Source organism: Ursus maritimus, unplaced genomic scaffold, assembly GCF_017311325.1.
Source record: "Ursus maritimus isolate PB19 unplaced genomic scaffold, ASM1731132v1 scaffold_10, whole genome shotgun sequence".
Taxonomy (NCBI): Eukaryota; Metazoa; Chordata; class Mammalia; order Carnivora; family Ursidae; genus Ursus; species Ursus maritimus.
The window spans coordinates 15,731,096-15,750,946 of record NW_024423344.1 but is presented as its reverse complement, the minus strand read 5'-3'; the positions used below and the strand labels follow the sequence as shown (position 1 = coordinate 15,750,946).

The following is a 19,851-nucleotide window of genomic DNA, read 5'->3' as shown; positions in this document are numbered from 1 at the left end:
GTATAAATGGACCTATGCAGTTCAAACCCATGTTGTTCAGGGATCAACTATATACATAGATGTAGTACATATGACAACTATAGCATGAAGGATGAGTGGGGCAAAGGTACTTACGTGATTGTAGCATTTATGTATTTTATGTGATGTCATAAAATTTTAACTCTAAATAGACTATGAAAAGTTATACATTGTAATCCCTAGAATATCCCTAGACCAACAAAGAGATATGCAGAAGGTATAGCTTTGAAGCCAATAAGCAAATTAAAATTGAATTTTAAAAATTATTCAAAAAGAAGACAAGAAAGGAAGAATAGAAGAACAAAAAGCCAAAGAAACACAGGGGAAAAAATCATAAAACAGTAGACCATTATCCACCTATATCCAACTTATAGCACAGATTGTCAGGATGGATAAAAACAAACAAAAAACAAGATCCATCTATCTGTTGTCCACTATAAACATAGACACAGTAGGGTAAATAAATAGAAAAATATATACTGTGAAACATATGTATAAGAAGACCAGACTTGTTACGTTAATACCAAATAAAGTAGACTTCAAGACAACCAGTATCACTTGAAGTAAAGGAAAACTTTTCATAATGATGAAAGAATCAACTTATCAGAATGATATAGCAGTCACAAATAGTATGTGATTATGTAATTGAAACAATAGTTCACAGAATTAAAGATACAAATATCAGTAAACATTGTTGGAGATTTTACATCCCTCTCTCAGCAACTGATACCAAACTAGACACCAAAAATCAGTAAGATACAGAAGATGTGAACTGTTAACCACCTTGATCTAGTAGGTATTTATAGAACATTGTGTACAGCAACTGCAACAGGATACACATTCTTTTCAAAGGCACATGGTACATTCACTTAGATAAATTGTTTGCTGGAGGTTATAATATGTTTTGATACATTTAAAAAAGTTGAATTCAGGAATATGTTCCCTCACCACAATGAAGTTAAATTAAAAATCAGTAAGAATTAGATGTAAAGGAAAACCTCAAATATTTGAAAGTCTAAAAACATACTTCTACATAGTCCATGGGTAAAAGAAAAATATCACAAGAAAAATTAGAAAATATTGCAAACTGAATGATGGTGAGAAAAGAATATTTCAAAATGTGCGAGATGCAGCTAAAGGAAAGCTTATGGAAAACACTATAGCTTTAAATGCTTATATTGGGAAAGGCAAAAGGTCTAAAAATCAATGACCTAAGAGTCTATTTTAAGGAGCTAGAAAAAGTACATTTAAAGCCAAAGTAAATAGAAAAATGGGGAAAACAGGCAGGTGAGCAAAGAGACTGAAAGCATTTTACCAATATCTTGAATGAAAGAGGAATTATCACTATATATCCTATTAATATTTAAATATAAAAAGGATATATTTTGAAGAATTTTATGCCAGTAAGCTCAGCAACTTAAACAAAACGGGCACATTTTTGAAAAACACAATTTACCAACACTGAGATCAGATGAAGCAGAAAATCTGAATAGTTCTATATAAAAAATAAATTGAACTTGTTATTAAAAACCTTGCCAAAGAGAAAACATTAATTTTAGATGGTTTTACTGATGAATTCTGTCAAACATTTAAAGAATACCAACTTTAAATTCTTATAGGAAGTGGAAGAGGAGGGAATATTTCCTAACCCATTTCATGAAGCCAGCAAACCCTAAACTTAAGACATTATTAAAAAATACAAAATTACAGACCAATATATCCATCATGAATGGGGACATAAAAATACTTAACATAATTTTAGCAAATCAAATCAAGTAATATACATGTATGAAGATGTAATACATCATGACCATACAAGGTATATCTTAGAAAAGCAAAGCTGGTGCAACATTTAAAACATCAATCAATGTAATTCGCATTAAACAGAATAAAGGAGAAAAACCATATGATTAACAGATTCTGAAAAATTATTTGACTACATTCAATACGCTTTCAAGATTAAAACAAACAAACAAAAAAACCTTTCAGCAAATCAGGCATGGAAGAGAACTTCCTCAATCTGTTAAAGGAAAACCTATAGCTAGTATTGTACTTAATGATGAAAATCTGACCATGTTCTTTAGAAAGATCTGGGAAAAGAGTGTCCATCCTACCGCTTCTATTCATTATTGACTAAACTGTCCTAGCCATTGCAATTAGGTAAGAAAAAGAAATATACTGATTAGAAAGGAAGAAGCAAAACTTTCTTATTTATAGATGGCATGTTTATAAAGTCCTAAGACACCTACAAAACAACCTCTAGAACCAAAAAATTAATATAGCAAGGTTGCTGGATATAAGATCAATGTACAAAAATTAATTGTATTTTATATATAACCAACCAACAATAAGGAAATGAAAATTAGGGGTGCCTGAATGGCTCAGCTGGTTAAATGTCTGACTCTTAATTTTGACTCAAGTTGTGATCTCAGGGTCATGAGACTGAGCCATGCCTTGGGCTCCTCTCTCTCTCAAATAAATAAAATCTTTTTTAAAAAGAAAATTAAAATTAAAAATAATTACATTTGCAACAGAGTAAAAAAGCCTTATAATACTTATGGAAAAACATGCAAAAGACACGTAGGATTTATACATTGATCACTCAAAATATTGCTGTGAGAAACTAAGGAAAATCTAAATCATGCATTATACCATAACTACAAATTGAAAGAATCATTATTGTTAAAAATGTTAGTTCTCACCAAATTGAAATATAACTTTATTTGCATATAAATGGTAATTCCAGTAGGGATTTCTTTGGTAAAAATTGATAATCTGATTAAAAAATAAAAAAGACCTAGAATATAAAAGGACTTAGAATAAAGCAGTCTTGAAAAAGTACAACAAAATTGGAAGAAACTAGCTGACTTCAAAACTTAATATACAGCTACAGTAATCAGTATGTTACTATCATAATAACAAATAGATCAGTAGAACATAATACCCCAATACTGGATCCACACATTTGTGTAATTTGATTTTCAGTAAATCACCAGAGCAAACTTATTGGGAAATAAAAGTCTTTTCTATAAATGGTTGGAATATCTGGATATCCAAATGGAGAAACAATGAACCTTCACCCCTTATTCATACCATATAAAAATTAATTCAAGATGGAGCATAGACTGATCTATACCATAAAGCTAAAACTATAACACTTCTAAAATAGCACTGTTTAATAGAACTTTCTGCAATGTTAAGAATTTCCTATATCTAAGTCGTTGTACAATAAAGTAGCTGCTAGTCATTTGTACACATTGGAAATGTGTCTATTGTAACAGGAAGTTAATTTTAAATTTAATTTTTAACTAGTTTATATAGACTAATGGCTATAGATGTCTGTGTAGACCAGTCTGTTGGACTGTATTGGACAGAACAGTTCTAGAAAAAAGCATAGGAAATGTCTTCACAAGCTGAGGGTGGGCAGCTGTTCCTTAGACACAGAAAGCAATAACCATAAAAGAAAGAGTAGACGAATTAGACTCATCAAAACTTAAAACTTTTGCTATCAAAATACACCACTAAAGAAAATAAATAGGCAAACCATAGACTGGGAGAAAATATTTGCAAAACAAGTATGCTGACAAAATTCTGGTATTACACATAGTACAGAACTCCTAACGCTCAATACCAAAAAGCCCTGCAATCCAGTTAAAATGGAAATAAAATACTTGAACAGACACTTCACAAAGGAAGATCTGCAAGTGCACAATAAGCACCAAAAAAAGTGCTCAACATAATTTTTTGTCATGGAAATGCAAATTAAAGCACGAGGTACTACTGTGTATCCAGTACAGAAAAGCCAAAATGCTAAAATTAAAACTACTGACAATATTAAATGTTGTCAAGGTTTTGAAACAACAGGAACCCTCATACACTGATGGTAGGAGTGTGCAATGGTACTATTTTGGGAAAAGTTCTGCCAGTTTCTTATAAATTTATAAAATTAACCCATTAATTCTATTCCTAAATATGTTCCCAGAGAAATAAAAAAACATGCATTCACAAAAAGACGTACAGAATGATCTAGCACTTTTATCCATAATGACCCACAACTGGAAACAGCTGAAGTGTTTATCAGTAAGAGAATGTATAGATAAGCTGTGGCATATTTATACTATGGAATACTGTTACTCAGTAAAAAGAAACAAACCCCTGACACTAAACAGCCACATGGACAAATCTCAAAAATATTGTGCTTCGTGAAAGAAATCTTACATAAAATGGCACGTGCTGTAAGTTTTGATTTATATGAAGTTCAAAGAGAAGTGAGACTAATGTGGGATGGAAAAATATCAGAAATGTTGTTGCCCCTTTTGAAAGATAAGATTGGGAAGGAACATAAGGAACTTTCTGGAGTTGTAACAATGTTAATTAGGGTTTTTGTTACATAGTTTTGTGCATTTGTCAAAACTCATAGAATGGTACCCTTAAGATTTGTGTATTTTATGTAACTTTTATTTGAAAATAAAATAATTCTAGCTAATGATCTGTTTAAGAGTTTAGTACCTTAAATTTACACCTTACTTTGAAATGCTTCAGTATAATACAATGGATTGATGTATGGCCAGTGGGATGATTTATAAATGACAGAGCAAAGACCATGAATGTTCATTGTAGATTCTAGGTAGGTGCAGTATACACATGTTCTCTGCACAAATTCTTTCTTCCAACTTTTAAGAATTAAGATTCTTCAGTCTTTCTGTGTGTTTGAACATTTTCCTAATGAATGTTGGGAAAAATTTCTAATATGATTTTTTAGTATAAAAGTGACTTGTACCTAGCAAAATATTTAGGAAATATAAAAAATAAAAGGAAGAAATAATAGTTTCCATAACCCAACCATCCAGAAATAACTATTACTTGATGGTTTCACTTTCAAGTCTTTTTCTATGCTTTATTTTTACTTTATTTAATGTCTATGATCATATTTTATATACTGCCTTATATTTTATACTTCTATCCTATAAAATATTCTGTTTTTCCCTAATAAGATGTATAGCTTTTCATTTCCACTGCCAGATAGTATTCTACTGAGTTAGTATCCTAGAGCTTACTTAAGTAAGCTATTTTGTGTGTGTAGGTTGTGTTTTTATCTTACTGATATACTGCTATAATGGATATCATTTTCCAAAAAGTTTGTTCTGTGTTTTAGGTCCTTGTAAGTGCAAGTACCATGTCAAAGGGTATGAAAAGTTTTGAAGCTCTTCATACACATTGTCAAATTGTTGACATTTTTTCTAGAGTAGTCCCTGAGACACCTCTATAGAACCCTCAGAGCTGCTCAAAGTCCAATTAAAACACCACTGACCTAGAATATTTGAGTTATTCACAGGCTATCTATCAAATTGAATTTTCTTTAAGATTTATTTTTTTTAGAGAGAGAGAGAGTGTGTGTGTGTGCACATGCACATGCAAATGGAAGAGGTACAGGGAGAGAGAGAACCCCTAGCAGACTCCCCGCAGAGCATGGAGCCCGATGCAGAACTGGTCCCACAATTCTGAGACCATGACCCCAGATGAAATCAAGAGCTGGATGCTTAACTGACTGAGCTACCCATGTGCTCCAAATTGGATTTTTTTTTTTTTTTTCTGTTTTGAGGTTCAGAAAGGCTTAGTGACTTGCAAAGATTCCTGCTGGNAATTGACAGAGCCACCATTTGACCCTGCATATGTCCAGGAACACAAATCAGGTGTTCAATAATGTTGGTTAAATGAACACATGCATAAATGAAGGTACCAAAGGCTTACATCAAAGGCTTAGATATACATTTCCAATGCATTTCCCTTCAGAACTAGGAAAGACTTAGGTTATCAGGCTGACACGAGCCTGAATGACATTCTCACTTGTGTATTGGTTTATTTGTTCCATTCATACCTACCTCATGTGACGAAAGCAGCTTTCTGATTTTTCTTTGGCTCAGAACACGGAATTACATGTAAAGCACATGTAATTACAAGATGCTAATTGATCTGTTGTTGGAAATGTGGTCCAGGTTACAGTGACTTGAGTATCTCCTGATGATTCTTTGTCTGCTAGGCTTCTAGTGTGAATGGCAAAGCACTTATGCAGAGCATGCCACTCCCCCCTCTGAGGACAGTTTCCATAGGCAGGGTCATTCTGCACACTGCAGCAGGCCTGGGGCAAGTGAACTGCGGCTACCATCATACAGACATTGTACTCGGCAGCAGTGTGAGCAGACGCCCCAGGAAGCTGTGGTTCCAGGGGCTAAGGAGACTGCTGGCTTATGGGGACACGGCCTTTCTGGGAAACAAACTCAATGGGGAGGGAGGCAGCTCCTCTGTAAGCAAACCCAGGAGGAAGGAGTGTTTGTCCTTGTGTACAAGGAAGAAAGACTAATTATTCCTTATTCACAATTCTCTGCTCAGAGAACGAATCAAGTATTGCTGTGAGCAGCTGCGTATTCTGTTACCATATATAAAGGGAAGAAAGAATGACTCGGCTTCGATTCTTGAGGCAACAGTTGATTATGTGAAGTACATTCGGGAGAAAATCCCTCCAGCCATTATGGGCCAGGTATTTGACTCCATGCCCTTGAATTTTATCCTCATGCACATTTTAAAGCCACAGTTTTATTCTTTTTCATTGGAAATGCATGTGTGTTTGTGTAAAAGAAAAAATATCTGTATCTAAATAAACCATTCTCTCTCTCAGATTACAGAAGTACTTCAGAGCAATAGGAGGTTTTGTAAGAAACAGCAGATGTCCATCCAGCTATCCCTCCCAGGCACGATCATGGCACAAAGGTACGATGAGGGCTCTTGTGAATTGGAAGTTGGCTTGTTAGTTTCCTCTGATGCTAATGCTAGAAGTATTGTATAAACAGCACCGAACCCACCCATAATGAAAACTCAAGTATTTTTAAGAATCGATGAACTTGGGGTGCCTGGGTCGCACAGTCAGTTAAGCATCCAACTCTTGATTTCAGCTCAGGTCATGATATCAGGGTTGTGAGATCAAGCCCTGTGTGGGGCTCCATGCTGGGCATGGAGCCTGCTTAAGATTCTCTCCCTCTCCCTCCGCCCTTCCTCCCCCACCCCGCCCCCTATGGTGCCTACACACTGTCTCTCAAAAAACAAAAACAAAAAATTTGAACTTTTCCCATTGCCAATGTGTGTCATTTAGTCACAGTGATAAAATATGTAATATTCTCAGACCCATGATCCTTTCATCATTTGAGTCACTCTTATTTCTTCTCTTGTTAATTCTGAAGATCTTAAAATACGGCTTTATCAGTAGTGATGGTCGTGACTGGCAGACCGACAGAGGCAGGATGCATTCTAGCATTCCTCTGTCCCAGGAGGTCATGGGCCCTGGAGTAGTCCAGCCCTATTTCAGTTGGGAGATTTTAAAGAATTTGCTAGTACAAAATGTGGCATGCCAAATGAACGCTTTCTTATTTAAATGTATTAGAATATATAAACAAAGAAAACCTATAAAACAAATCATTCCTCCACATCCTAAACAATCATCACGAATCCTGTTCAGCCATTTGTTCTTATGCCTAAATTATCCATAGTTTAGACTCTGTCTGTGTTATTTAGAACTTGAATGATAGAAGAACAATTGAACTCAGCAGTGTGCACGCACTCTTCCTTGAGAATTGTGTAAGGTGTTTTTTTTTTCTGTCCTTTTAAGGGAAAATGGTGTGTTGACAAGCACTTATTCGCCTGTGAGAGGGATCCGATTCCTGGCTAATAAGTGCTTGAATGTGTACTCTGTTCCTGCCTCGGGGGGCTCCTTGGACGAAGCTGTGAGAGGTGAGCTCCACCTGACAGCCTGTGTGGTCGTAGTATGCTTGGCGTACGTGGCGTCCTGGGCACCCTCGCACTTCTGTGCATTTACCGCCATTGCCAGGGAAAGGAGTGTAGCTAGAAGATTACACCTTGAGCCCTTTTGGTATTACCTGCTTGAAGTACACAAGATGGCCACAGGCATTTAAATGGTGTTATCTCAGAAATTGGGTTTAAAATTGGCCGTCGTTCCCAGAAAGCTTATCTTCTTTTTAGTGAGGAATAACTGACATACATTATATCAGCTTCAGGTGTACAACATGATTTACGTGTACACATTGTGAAATGATCACCACAATACGTCCGCTTAGCATGTGTCAACGCGATTACAGTATTTTTTCTTGTGATGAGAAGTTTAAAGATCTAGTCTCTTAGAAACTTTTAAATATGCAGTATAGTATTATCAATTATAATCACCATGCTGGACACTATATACCCATGACTTTTCGATTTTGTAACTGGAAGGTTTATACCTTTTATACCCATTTCATCCACCTGCCCCAACTCCCACCTCTGGAAACCACTGGTCTGTTCTCTATATCTATGAGCTCCATTTTTATATGTTTGTTTGCTTTTTGAGATTCTGTATATTAATGAGATCATACAGTATTTGTCTTTCTTTTTCTTACTTCACAAAGCATGATGGCCTCAGGGTCCATCTATATTGTTATAAATGGCAAGATTTCATTCTTTTTTATGGCTGGATGATATTTCAGTGTGTGTGTATTTATATATCTATATCACATTTTCTTTATCCATTTATCTGTCAGTGGAGACTTAGGCAGTTCTTGGCTCTTGTCATTAATGCTGCAATGAACATAGAGGTGCCTATATCTTTTTGAGTTAATATTTTCATTTTCTTTGCATAAATACTCAGAGATAGGATTGTTGGATCATATAGTAGCATTATTTTAATTTTTTTGAGGAACCTCCATTCTGTTTCCAATAGTGGCTGGATCAGTTTACATTCCCACCAACAGGACACAAGTACATATCCTTGCCAACACTTACCATTTCTTGTTTTTTTGATAATAGCCATTCTAATGAATATGAGGTAATATCTTGTGGTTTTGATTTACATTTCCCTGATGATTAATGATGTTCAACATCTTTTCATGTGCCCATTGGCCATTTGTATGTCTTCTTTGGAAAAATGCCTATTTAGATCCTCTGTCCATGTTTAAATTAGTTTGTTTCTTTGCTATTGGCTTATAGCAAAGGAGTTTATATAGGAGTTCTTTATATATTTTGGATATTAACGCCTTATCAGTTATATGATTTGCAAATATTTTCTCCCATTCCATAGGTTTCCTTTTCATTTGGTTGATAGTTTCGTTTGCTGTGCAGAAGCTTTTTGCTTTGATATTATATCCCCACTTGTTTATTTTTGCTTTTGTTGCCTCTGCTTTTGGTATCAAATCCAAAAATCATCTCCAAAAACAATGTCAAGGAGCTTACCCCCTGTTTTCTTCTAGGAGTTTTATGGTTTCAGGTTTTATGTTAAAGTCTTTAATGTATTGTGAGTTAATTTTTGTGTATGGTGTAAGATAGTTTCATTCTCTTGCATGTGATGTCCAGTTTCATTCTCTTGCATGTGATGTCCAGTTTCATTCTCTTGCATGTGATGTCCAGTAGAAAGCTCATCTTATAGATGATAAGCACATTGGTGACTTTATTACATGAATAGAATCTAAAGGAAAGGGAAGTACTCAAATTAATTGAGTACTAATTATGTACTGAGCATTTAATATTTAATAATTCAACATTAATATATATTAACATATTATATGTAGTATATATTAATATATTAATTATAGATAATTATATATAACTATATAATTGATACATATTATATATTAATATATAATATATATAAAATAAAATAGCATTTAATAATATAACATATTAACCTTTTACCTCCTTCACATCTTTGCTTAACTTGCTTAAATGTCACCTTCTCAGTGAGTCTCAACCACTCAATTAAAACTGCATGCTCCTTTCCAGCATCACATAATACATGGGACTTCTTATCCACTTTCTCTACTGTATTTTTTCATAGACTTATTTCCTTCTAATATTCTTTATTTGTATATGTTCTTATGGCCTGTCTTCTCCCACTAAAATATCAACTCCATGAAGATAGGGAATTTTTTTCCCCTCTTTTGTTCATTGTTGTATTTCTAGTACCTGGAGCACTCACCATCATGTAGTTGGTACTCGAGAAACCTTCACTATGTGACTATTCCTTGTGAAAAAACATACCCACTGTGAGGCATTTTTGTTGTTTGTGTTATAAAGTCCAGGCGTGCCCATGTACTGGTACAAATCTGAAGATGGAAAAAAGCAGAGCCAGAGTAAAAGAGCACAGTTACCGGTTTGTGACTTTTCTGTTCCTGAAGGTTCCTCTTCACTGAGAAACCAGTAAGGCACGGAGCTCCTAATCATCATGTTGGATGCTGACCTGTCTCTTCAGTGCCCTGAGTCTGAGGTCACTCTTGTGCTGACTTACTCGAAGGGACTCCACTCGCTTACGTCAGCACCTTCGCTGTGCTGGGAATGTCCTTTCCGTACTCTACCTGGGGAACTGCCCGTTCATCCCTTAGTTCTCAGCTTTAACGTCCCTGCTTGAAAGATGGGGGCACAAGGACAAACAAGACGCATTCTTGTTCTTACGGGGCTCGCAAATTAGTAGCAGAGAGGGTCACAAAACAAAATATGACTCCTACAGTACTTTAAATGCTGTAGTAGAGACACTGTGCATAATATGCGGACGTAGTAAACGCCGCAGGAACAAATGATGTTACTAGGGACAGTGAGCAAAGTCAAAAGAGAAAGAGGCCAAAGATAGAACACAGCTCTCCTTGTTCTAAAGTCAAATAAGCTTCAGGGTGCTTTATTAGTCAATTTAGTCTTTTCTCCTGACTTGGGGCAGAAGGGAGGAGAAGCGAAAAAAGGGTAGCCATGAGCCATGGTTAATCTACTTCAAGTAGTTGTGGCTGAGTATCACCCAGAGTGACTAAAGCAGCTCAGATTAAATCAGAAAGAGATCGGGCCATATGCCTGTCAAAGTTACTTCGGGAACATACAGTGCTTACTTCTGCACTCTCACTGTTCATATTCTGCAGAAACTCTGAAACACTGTTTTCCTGGTGGTAAGTTCTGGCCTCTCTGTGCCCCAGCATCTCTTGGTTTTCATCACATAAAGCAGCTGCTCCTGGGAAGACACAGATGCTAGGATCCTAGACTTTGTGCCATGTTTAGCCTGGGGAAGACCTTGAAGGTCACTGAGTCTGACCCCCCATTTTAATTTTATTTATATACAGTTTTCCATTTGGAAAGCAATATTAGTCCTTCAGTAGTCCAGCTAAGATAATCACTGTTCATTTTTAATGTATTTCCTTCAAGTCTTTTTCTATGTATATTTTTCTACAGTAGTACTTATATTGGGCACCCAAGTTTGTTGCCTTCTTCTTTTACTTAACATTGTGTCGTATATACTTTAATTTTTTCTTGTTCAGCCCTTACCACCATTTTAATGGTTTTAGTGGTTTATCAAATAATTTCTAGAAGAATCTTCTTAGCCATCCTCCAATTGCTACATTTAGTGTTTGTAGTTTGGTGGGGAGAGTGATTCTATATATATATGATGAAAGAAAGTATTTCCCCATAAATAGATTTTTCTTTATTTTGGACTTTTCCTTGGGCTACATACCTGGAAGTGTGTGGTGAATGAGTTCGGGAATGTGAGCACCTATATAGCGCATAAGGCAAGTTGCCAAATTGTTTTTGAAAGAGCACTGGAACCGTTGAAATCACTAAAGTCTTCCAACGTCACTTCCTAGGTCAGTAAATTGGAAGGCTGGATAAATGAAATGACTACCTGAGGTCACCAGGTGTCTCTTCACGTCTGACTGGTAACACAGAAGCGCTGAGCCAGCTCAGTGTTTAGATTTTATTAGGTCACCTTTACCTGACCTTTCCATAAATCTCTGTACATATTTGCTGAAATGATTCTTCACAAATATTCTGGGTACATTTGTATGTAAAATGGACATAAAATTTCTTTACTTTCATTATTACTAATGTCCAATAGAAAATAAAGAGGTATTCACAGTGTTACTTCAGATTACATTGGTAACATTCATAATATATTAAAATTTTTTTCTGCCTTCTAGTTACTGTGCAGAATATAGATATATAATTATACAACCCACTTCATTGGTAGAAAATCGACCAAACTTTACTTGTGAGTGAATAGAGTTCTACTTTTGGACGTTCTTCCTTGCTTCGTAGGGATCATAGGGACGGTCACTATCTTGATTATGATGAAAGCCGCACACACACACAGGCACAGAGATCTGGTGTTCCTGTAAAATCTGTCTTCCGATGACACACTGTTACTGATTTATGGTATGTGTATCGCGCTAACTGCCACAACTAAAAAGTTAACTGTGTTTTTCCATCAGCATTGGCGTGTAAGAATAGTATAAGTTTGTAACATGAGGAAATGAAATAGAAGACAATTTATTTCAAATACAGTAATTCCAAGTTACAGAGTTGTGAATACTGATGGGTATTTGTTTTCTTTTTTATTAAAGGTCAGTCCAGCTCCACTTCAGAGAATGCAGTTGGTGAGATGTATAAAACTCGAATTCCCAGCAAAGCTCTCTCCCTTAATTCCTTCCATGCTGTCAGATACTATTCTAAAGTCATCCCTTCCTATGATGCAGCTGCCATAACAAATCAGAACATTTCAGTTCATTTTCCAGCAGCTGTGCCCAAAGTCTCAAAGTTTCTTCCTCAGCACTGCAATTCTGTGCTGGGCCAGACGTGCACAACGCATCCCAACTGTCTGGTAAGTCTGCTGGGGTCTTAGCTCAGATTGGATTCTTTTGTTCCAGCCGTCAGGGGCCCCTGGCTTGCACTGTGTCGTTCATACTCTGGTCAGAAGTCTCTTAGGCTGGGACCAGGTGCACTTAACCCAGGCTCTCATTCCCCATGCTGCAGGACTGGTATCTAGATATCCAGGATCAGTGAATCTGGATGGGGCCCTGCTGGTATGACCTGAAGTGTCCAGATGGGACCTGATTTCCTCTAGAGTCCCTCCCTTTCGCCCCTCTGCTTCTAGGATGCCACATCCCATTTCACCAGCCTCACCCACACCTGTGCTCTAACTGCCTGCTGCTTTATCTATCTCTTCGGCTGGCAGCACTGGGCTGATTTCAGATCCCAGATGTCCTCGTATCACGGATATTTTTGGAACATCCCCTCTGTTCTAGCATTGTGCTAAGCACCAAGAATGAAGTGTATAAATAGATGTGATCCCTGCCTGAGTGTCAGAGGGAAAGAGACATCGAAGCTAGTAATTGTGATCCGCGCTGGGGCACGTAGGAGGCACACCCTAGTATATACAGTATAATCTCGAAGAAATACTGGAAGAAATACTATCAAAGCTGAGATCTGAAGAATAAGAATTAGCCCAGTAGAGTGGTCGGGAGTTGGGAGTGAGGAGGGCAATAGCATTCTAGGCAGATGGATCAGTATATATAAACAGTGGTATCTTTTTTTTTTTTAATGTTTCAAGTTTTTATTTACATTCTAGTTAGTTATAAATGGTGGTATCTTTATTTTTTGGAAGAACTGTCCCGTTCTAGAAAAAGACCCAAACCAGCCTGGCCTGTTTTAGATGGACTTCTGATAACCTTAATATAGTTGCTAATACTTTTGTGTATTAATAATAGCTAACACGTTTTGAGCACTCAATAAGTAATGTGCCAAATACTCTGTGTACTTAATGTGTATGAACTAATGAATCCCTGAAATAATTCTTTGAGGTAGGTGCTATTATTATTTCCCATATAACATCTATAAAATAGGAATAATAGTGACCTTCCCAAAAAATGTTTATCAGAAAAATACTTTAAAAATAATTACAAAGAAATTTTGAAATATGAATTATCTACAGATATAATACTGTTGCTAACGATCATCATTGTACAAATAGGAAAACCAGGGTAAATGAAAAAGAGATTGTAACATTTTTTTTTTATTGTTGACCTATACTTCTGTGTGTAGTTTTTGTTGGAGAATTGTTGTAAGAGAATAATTACTTTTAATAACAATAAATAATACATATTTTAATGGGTTTATTCACCTGAAGATTCCACATGGTTTTATAAATCATTTCATATTGCTTTAAGACATAGAAACTATATTTGTGACATTATGAGTAAGAACAGGCCAAGAATCAATTAATGTGGCTTTCTTTCCCCTTTGCAGCAACAGTTTTGGGCATATTAATAGCACATGTTTGAAATGCACACTCTAGACCACCTGTTGGGTACAGTTTGACAATCCAGGAAGAATGGAACAAAGAATGATCTTGAAAGCTACACCCAGAGACCTAATATCAAAAGAGTTTGCACTGTAAGGCTTCTGATAAATGTGCTAAAAGCTTCTGCAGACAGATAGCAAAAGTGCTAGCCACCCACTTTCACTGATCTTCACATATGCTTGGATCTCCCCAGCCAGAGCACTACAAGAACAAATGGCCTGGTGATCTAGACTTTTTTTTTTCCCCTCAAAAAAGATTCCACAATTTATGATCCACTTGATAAAATGATAAGATTAGGGAGTACTTTGATACTCCGGCATCACTGAGTATAGATGTTGCAACCTGATTCTTTTTTTTAGTATCCCTGTGAATTACTGTCACTCATTTCTAGGTGGTACCTGTCTAGATTTGACATTTCAGAGAGCTTCCTTCGTTATTCACCATCCAAACTAAGATATCTTAGTTTGAGAGAGGTGTTTACCTCCTCACTTGACTCCTAATGAATAAATTGATGTGTTGGTTTTTGTATCTCGTAATTCCATGAGTGAAGTGAGAGCGAATAGGTTGATTCTCCTTTCCGGATCGTCAGTTACAGCCTAACAGATCTTTCTCTGTTTTTCATCTCCTCCTCCCTACTGATATTAGAAAAGACTGCTGAATATAAGGGGAGAAAAATATTTGTTTTATATTTCACTGAAATGTTCTTATGCATACTATAAGTTTTATTGTTAAAGAAAATATTCAGTTTTGATCCAAAGATCTGTTTTTGTTTTGTTTAATAAATATGTGTTCCCTCTTTTAGTAGTACAATGTAGAGAATTTAATTTTAGTTTGAAAAGTAAGTGCGATTTTCGAAAAGTTTAAAAATTACTTTAGGCATAGCCTAATTTTTATGTTAAATTGTATAACTTTTCTTTGAGGATGCCATGATGATGGAACCTGTAGATGTTTGACACACTTTATAAAGGAACTAAAAGTTTCCAACTAAGATTCTATGCTTATTATTATGAATGTGTGCTCGACTCACTTGGTTTTAGGAGTGATTGCTTTGACATTGTATGAGAACCTGTTGAGGTATTTTGGGCACTCGAGACTACTTCCTGTGTTCACGACTGGTCTCATTGTTACTGGGACTTTTACTTTGCATTGGGATTTCCCTAGGTACACGTGTGGATCATGAGAGACAGTCTGTGGCTGGGAACTCAACAGGAGACCTGAAGAGTTCAAGCCATACATCCTGGCTCCTTGCTGCTCTCAGACCCCCTTTCCTTTCAGCATGAAGAGCAAGGCTACTAGATCCATTGTTAAAGCTCTGTTTTTTCCATTGCTGCTTCCCATGATCCTGAGCTTCATGCAGGTGTCTAAATTTGTTTCTAAATTATGCTCTTCCAAGTAAGTTCAACTCTCAGCCAAGGAGGAAGAGTTAGTTGAGCAGGATTTTCCTTTGTAGAATCAACTTGGCTGGTCATGAGACAGTTGCAGTGTTACTTTTATAATGAAAAAGGTGCAAGGAGTTGCCTAGAAAAAGTGACAGCTTGCAGATTTCACACTGGTGATATAGCAGACACTGTCCCTGTTTAAACAAGGAGGAAGGGCAGAAACGAACATTTATTGAGCCCTTTCTGTGGCCCAGAGAAGTTATTAGACTTTTTCTCAAGGAGAAGGACTTAGTCTTACTCACTTCTATATCCTTAGTGTCAGCCATCTTGCTGGATGGATGGAAGGGTGCACAGGGGCTTGGATGTGGAGCCAAAAGGTAGAAGGGTCTGAACTTGAGTGATGACTACAAGAAACGAAAGGAAGAGACATAGTCAAGCCCTTAGGAAGGCATTTGAAGTAAAGACAGATGGGAGAATGAAAGTTGATGTTTAGCCATCACTATAGTGTTCATTAATAGTTTAGCAGTCTGTTTACACCTATTTCCTTACCCCTCTTTTCTAATATAAGAGTTAGATGGTCTCCCAGCATTGCAGAAATGACAGTAATTGGTAATGTTTATAAACAGAACCGTTGTATGTTTAAAGGAGAACTCTCAAATGTTGAATAACTCAAGAATTATTCAGTCATTTATTAATTTGTTCAGCGACTATTTATTTGGGAGGCATTGTCTTAAATGCTGGGAACACAACTATACATGAGGCATAGTCTTTTTCACCTTCTATATCCAGAAGCTTGGAGTCTACTGGGAGAGACAGGTAAAACAGAATTATGGTGGAGTTTGGTGAGTGTTGTGACAGGGGAAAATATAAGGTACTACTAGGTACCTATAAGCATCACACATCCAGTTAGGGGACTCATGGGAGGCTTTTGAAGATAGTTAACATCTAAGATATCCTCGTCTCATAAGTACTTGCCTCCTAATGTTGTTGAGAAGGTTAAATGAGATATGTATAAAAGCCCCTAAAACAGTGCCCTGGCACATACAAAACATGCAATACCTGGTTGTGATAATTGTGGTGATAATGATTAAGCTGAGATTTTAAGAACCAGGAGGCATAGCTAAGCCAGATGGCAGAGATGTGGGGACCAGTGAGGGAGATGAGTTTTCAGGCAGTGAGAACTGCATTTGCAAAAGTACCAAGGAAAGGATTGCATAGCACAAATGGAGGAGTAAAGGAAATTCCACAGGGCTGTTCATGGAGTTCAAGTGTGGGGTGGAGAAAGAATGAAACAAAGAGATAGCCAAGGGCCATGCGATACTGCCTTGCTGGGACTTATCATGGTGCTCACTGCTGTCATGATATTGACATAAGCAGTTTTTTATTTTAGAATCACTGCTCTGGCTTCAGCGAATAGAAGGCAGAATGAATTGAAGGGGTCTAAAACCAATTGGCTGTTTAGTAATTCAGGCAAGAGATGGCCAGAAATAAGTCATTGGCAGTGGGGATGAAGAGAAGTAGACAAATCTGGTTAATGTTAAGGGGGCAGACTTAGCAAGACTTGATAGATGATCCAGTGTGGGGGTTGTGAAGAAGTAAGGCTAACACCTAGGTTTCTGGCTTTGGTAGCTGGACAGGTAGTACTGATGGCCACTGAGGGAACACAGGAAAAGAGCATTTGGAGGTCTGGTGCTGGAGGATGACAGTTTTAAGTGCGGACATGCTGTGTGTAGGATATCCTAATGAGGTAGCCAGGAGGTGTTCAGATTTGTGTGGCACAGGTGGGAGATCTAGATGAGAGATGACATGGTCTGGGGAGTCATCAACCTGGGGTAGGGAGAATGTTAAAGTTGGGGATTCAAACATTAAATGGAGGGATTGGCCTGGATGACTCATAAGGGCCTTCTAACCCTGCAATTCTATTATAATTCATCGTTGGGCAGGCCCACAGTGTTTCATGATATCGTAAGTTACCAGAGATTCAGGATGCTCTGGCAAAACCCTCAAAGGCAGAGGGCACAACTTGCCAGTGGCAGCTATGTTTATTTGCTGGTTGTTTTCTGAATTGTGGGAAGTTTCTCTGAATCTGTAAGTTCTGAAAAACTCAAAACTTGGGCAATACTGGATCTATTTCGAGTGTGACAAAATAGCAACAAACCGCTCAGGTAGGTAGTGCCTACCCCCTCTTTTGGGGGCATCAGTTTTACTCTAGTCATTTCCCACCTAGCTTGCCTCATTCGTTGAAGTGACTTGCCTGGTCTGTGTAGGTATTCTGGTGTGACTCCCATATAGCGAAATCACTTTGGGGAAGGAGCACAGCATGTTAAAATGCGGATCCCCAGGCCATACCCCACAGGGTCACATTGGCAGACTTGGCTGGGCTAATACTCAGGAATCCTCATTTTAACATGGCCAGATGTGTTGTGGGTATCTGATTATCCTACTTAAAAACCCAATGCACATGGGGTGCCCGGGTGGCTCAGTTGGTTAAGTGTCCAACTTTTGATTTCAGCTCAGGTCATGATCTCAGGGTGATGAGATCGAGCCCTGTGTTGGGCCCTGTGCTGGATGTGGAGCCTGCTGGGAATCTCTCTGTCTCTCCCTCTACTCCCCCCGCCCCTACTCATGCACATCCTCTCTTTCTCTCTGTCTCAATCTAAAAAAAAAAGAAAAAGAAAACAAAACCAAAAAACAAAAACAAAACCCCAATGCACATAAATGGATGCAGATCCTCATAGAGAACACATAAACAGAATAGACAGTAAAACCATACATCACTGACTTCCAGACCTGGCAGTGCATCATAAGCACTTGTAGATTTGTGAAAACTATATATATTGGGACTGCTATCCCAGAAATTCTGATTCCATATTTCTAGAATGGGGCCTAGTACCCTGCATAGAATGATTGTGATAGGCAGCCAGGTGTGGGAGCCACTGCTAGATTTATAACCTGCTAATCACGTGCATGTTAAGGGCTGATGTCAAGAGGTGAAGCACAAGGAGCGTGGCTCTCCTAAACTAGACAGGTCAGCACTGAGAATAATTACTTCCACACTAGTTGATTGAGAAAGGTTTTGCTGAGGAGGTGAGTTTCAGAAACTGCTTTGGTGAGTCAGAAAGATAATTAGGTAAGAACATTTCATGCCCAGAGTATAGTTGTGGGAAAACTCAAAGGTTCGAGAGCAGACCCAGAGAGTTTTGAGTAAGTATAACTAAGAAGAGTGAAAACCAAAAAATAAGTAAGGTAGGGTTTTGCTCCCTTTGGTTCATATTGATAGAAATTGCCTGCATGAAGGCAGGTTCTTTCTCATTTTTATTAAATCTTTCACGTTTTATGAAATTACTCTAAAGGCATTGTTAAAAGCAGAACGCCACTTTTGCAAAATAATGAACAAAGGAAAACATTTTTGAATACTCGGCATTGACATATAACAAAATCTTGAGGCCAGAATCTGTCAAGTTTCTGTGCAATTCCTGAGCACACTGTTGGTTTTCCCCTTTCCCTTCTGCCAGTCTGCCTGTTACGTGGAATAAGGAAGCAGGAAGCCCACGGATCACCTTGGTTAATCCGGTATCAAGAGCTTCTTTCATCACCATGGAAATATGACAATCCCACGGAAGACAGCAAAACCTCTTATCTCTGTATTTTTCAAGGCTCTTTTTACATCCCAGAATAATGTCCTTTCTGAAAACAAAAGAACAGGAAGACACACACATGATCACATTACTTAGTATCGTGTATGCTGTGGAATTTTATTCAGCAAACTCCAGAAAAAAGATTTTTCGTATTTTGCTGGAAGCAAAGATTTCTAGAAGTCAGATTATAAGCTAGGTGGGTTTGAGCCCTCCTGGGAGAAACTTCAGGGAAACGGACTTCAAAAATGCACGATAAACTTGTTCTGAAAAGTCTGCTACACTGTATATCCTAAGAAGTCCCTGCAAACAGATATTCTTTTCCACTTCTTTCTTCCCCAAGTAGTCTTAAGGCTAATGTGACTGTGTTGGGAGGAGTGTGTTTTCTCAAACACTGAATTCTTTCTCCTTTCATCCTGTCTCACTCAGGCTGTTTTCTTGTGTCTCTCAAAATAATAGCCAATATCTTTAAAAATTCTAGGGCTTAGGCCCTAGGAGACCCCATGCCACTTTTAAACCCCAACAACAGATCTCAGTACCGCAAGCACTCTGAAAAGTCCTTGCTTGTTCTTTTCCCCCATAGACCTGAAGCTGATCTCACTTTTGAACTAGAAACTACTGGAAAGGAGAAAATCTTTCCTATAGCCTTGCGTATGTCAGGATAGGTGCC

The 19,851-nt window shown here is 37.5% G+C and overlaps 1 protein-coding gene across 1 annotated transcript in view; it reads left to right on the top strand.

Moving 5' to 3' along the window:
* The window catches only part of LOC103664368 (spermatogenesis- and oogenesis-specific basic helix-loop-helix-containing protein 2), a 47,891-nt gene extending 32,764 nt beyond the window's left edge, over nucleotides 1-15,127 (top strand). The window contains exons 7-11 of the mRNA XM_008692229.2: nucleotides 6,409-6,556; nucleotides 6,695-6,786; nucleotides 7,679-7,800; nucleotides 12,432-12,688; nucleotides 14,113-15,127. Coding sequence (XP_008690451.1) covers nucleotides 6,409-6,556; nucleotides 6,695-6,786; nucleotides 7,679-7,800; nucleotides 12,432-12,688; nucleotides 14,113-14,133 — 640 coding nt within the window. The 3' untranslated portion in view covers nucleotides 14,134-15,127. The remainder of the gene's footprint in view (nucleotides 1-6,408; nucleotides 6,557-6,694; nucleotides 6,787-7,678; nucleotides 7,801-12,431; nucleotides 12,689-14,112) is intronic.
* Nucleotides 15,128-19,851: the final 4,724 nt, after the last annotated feature.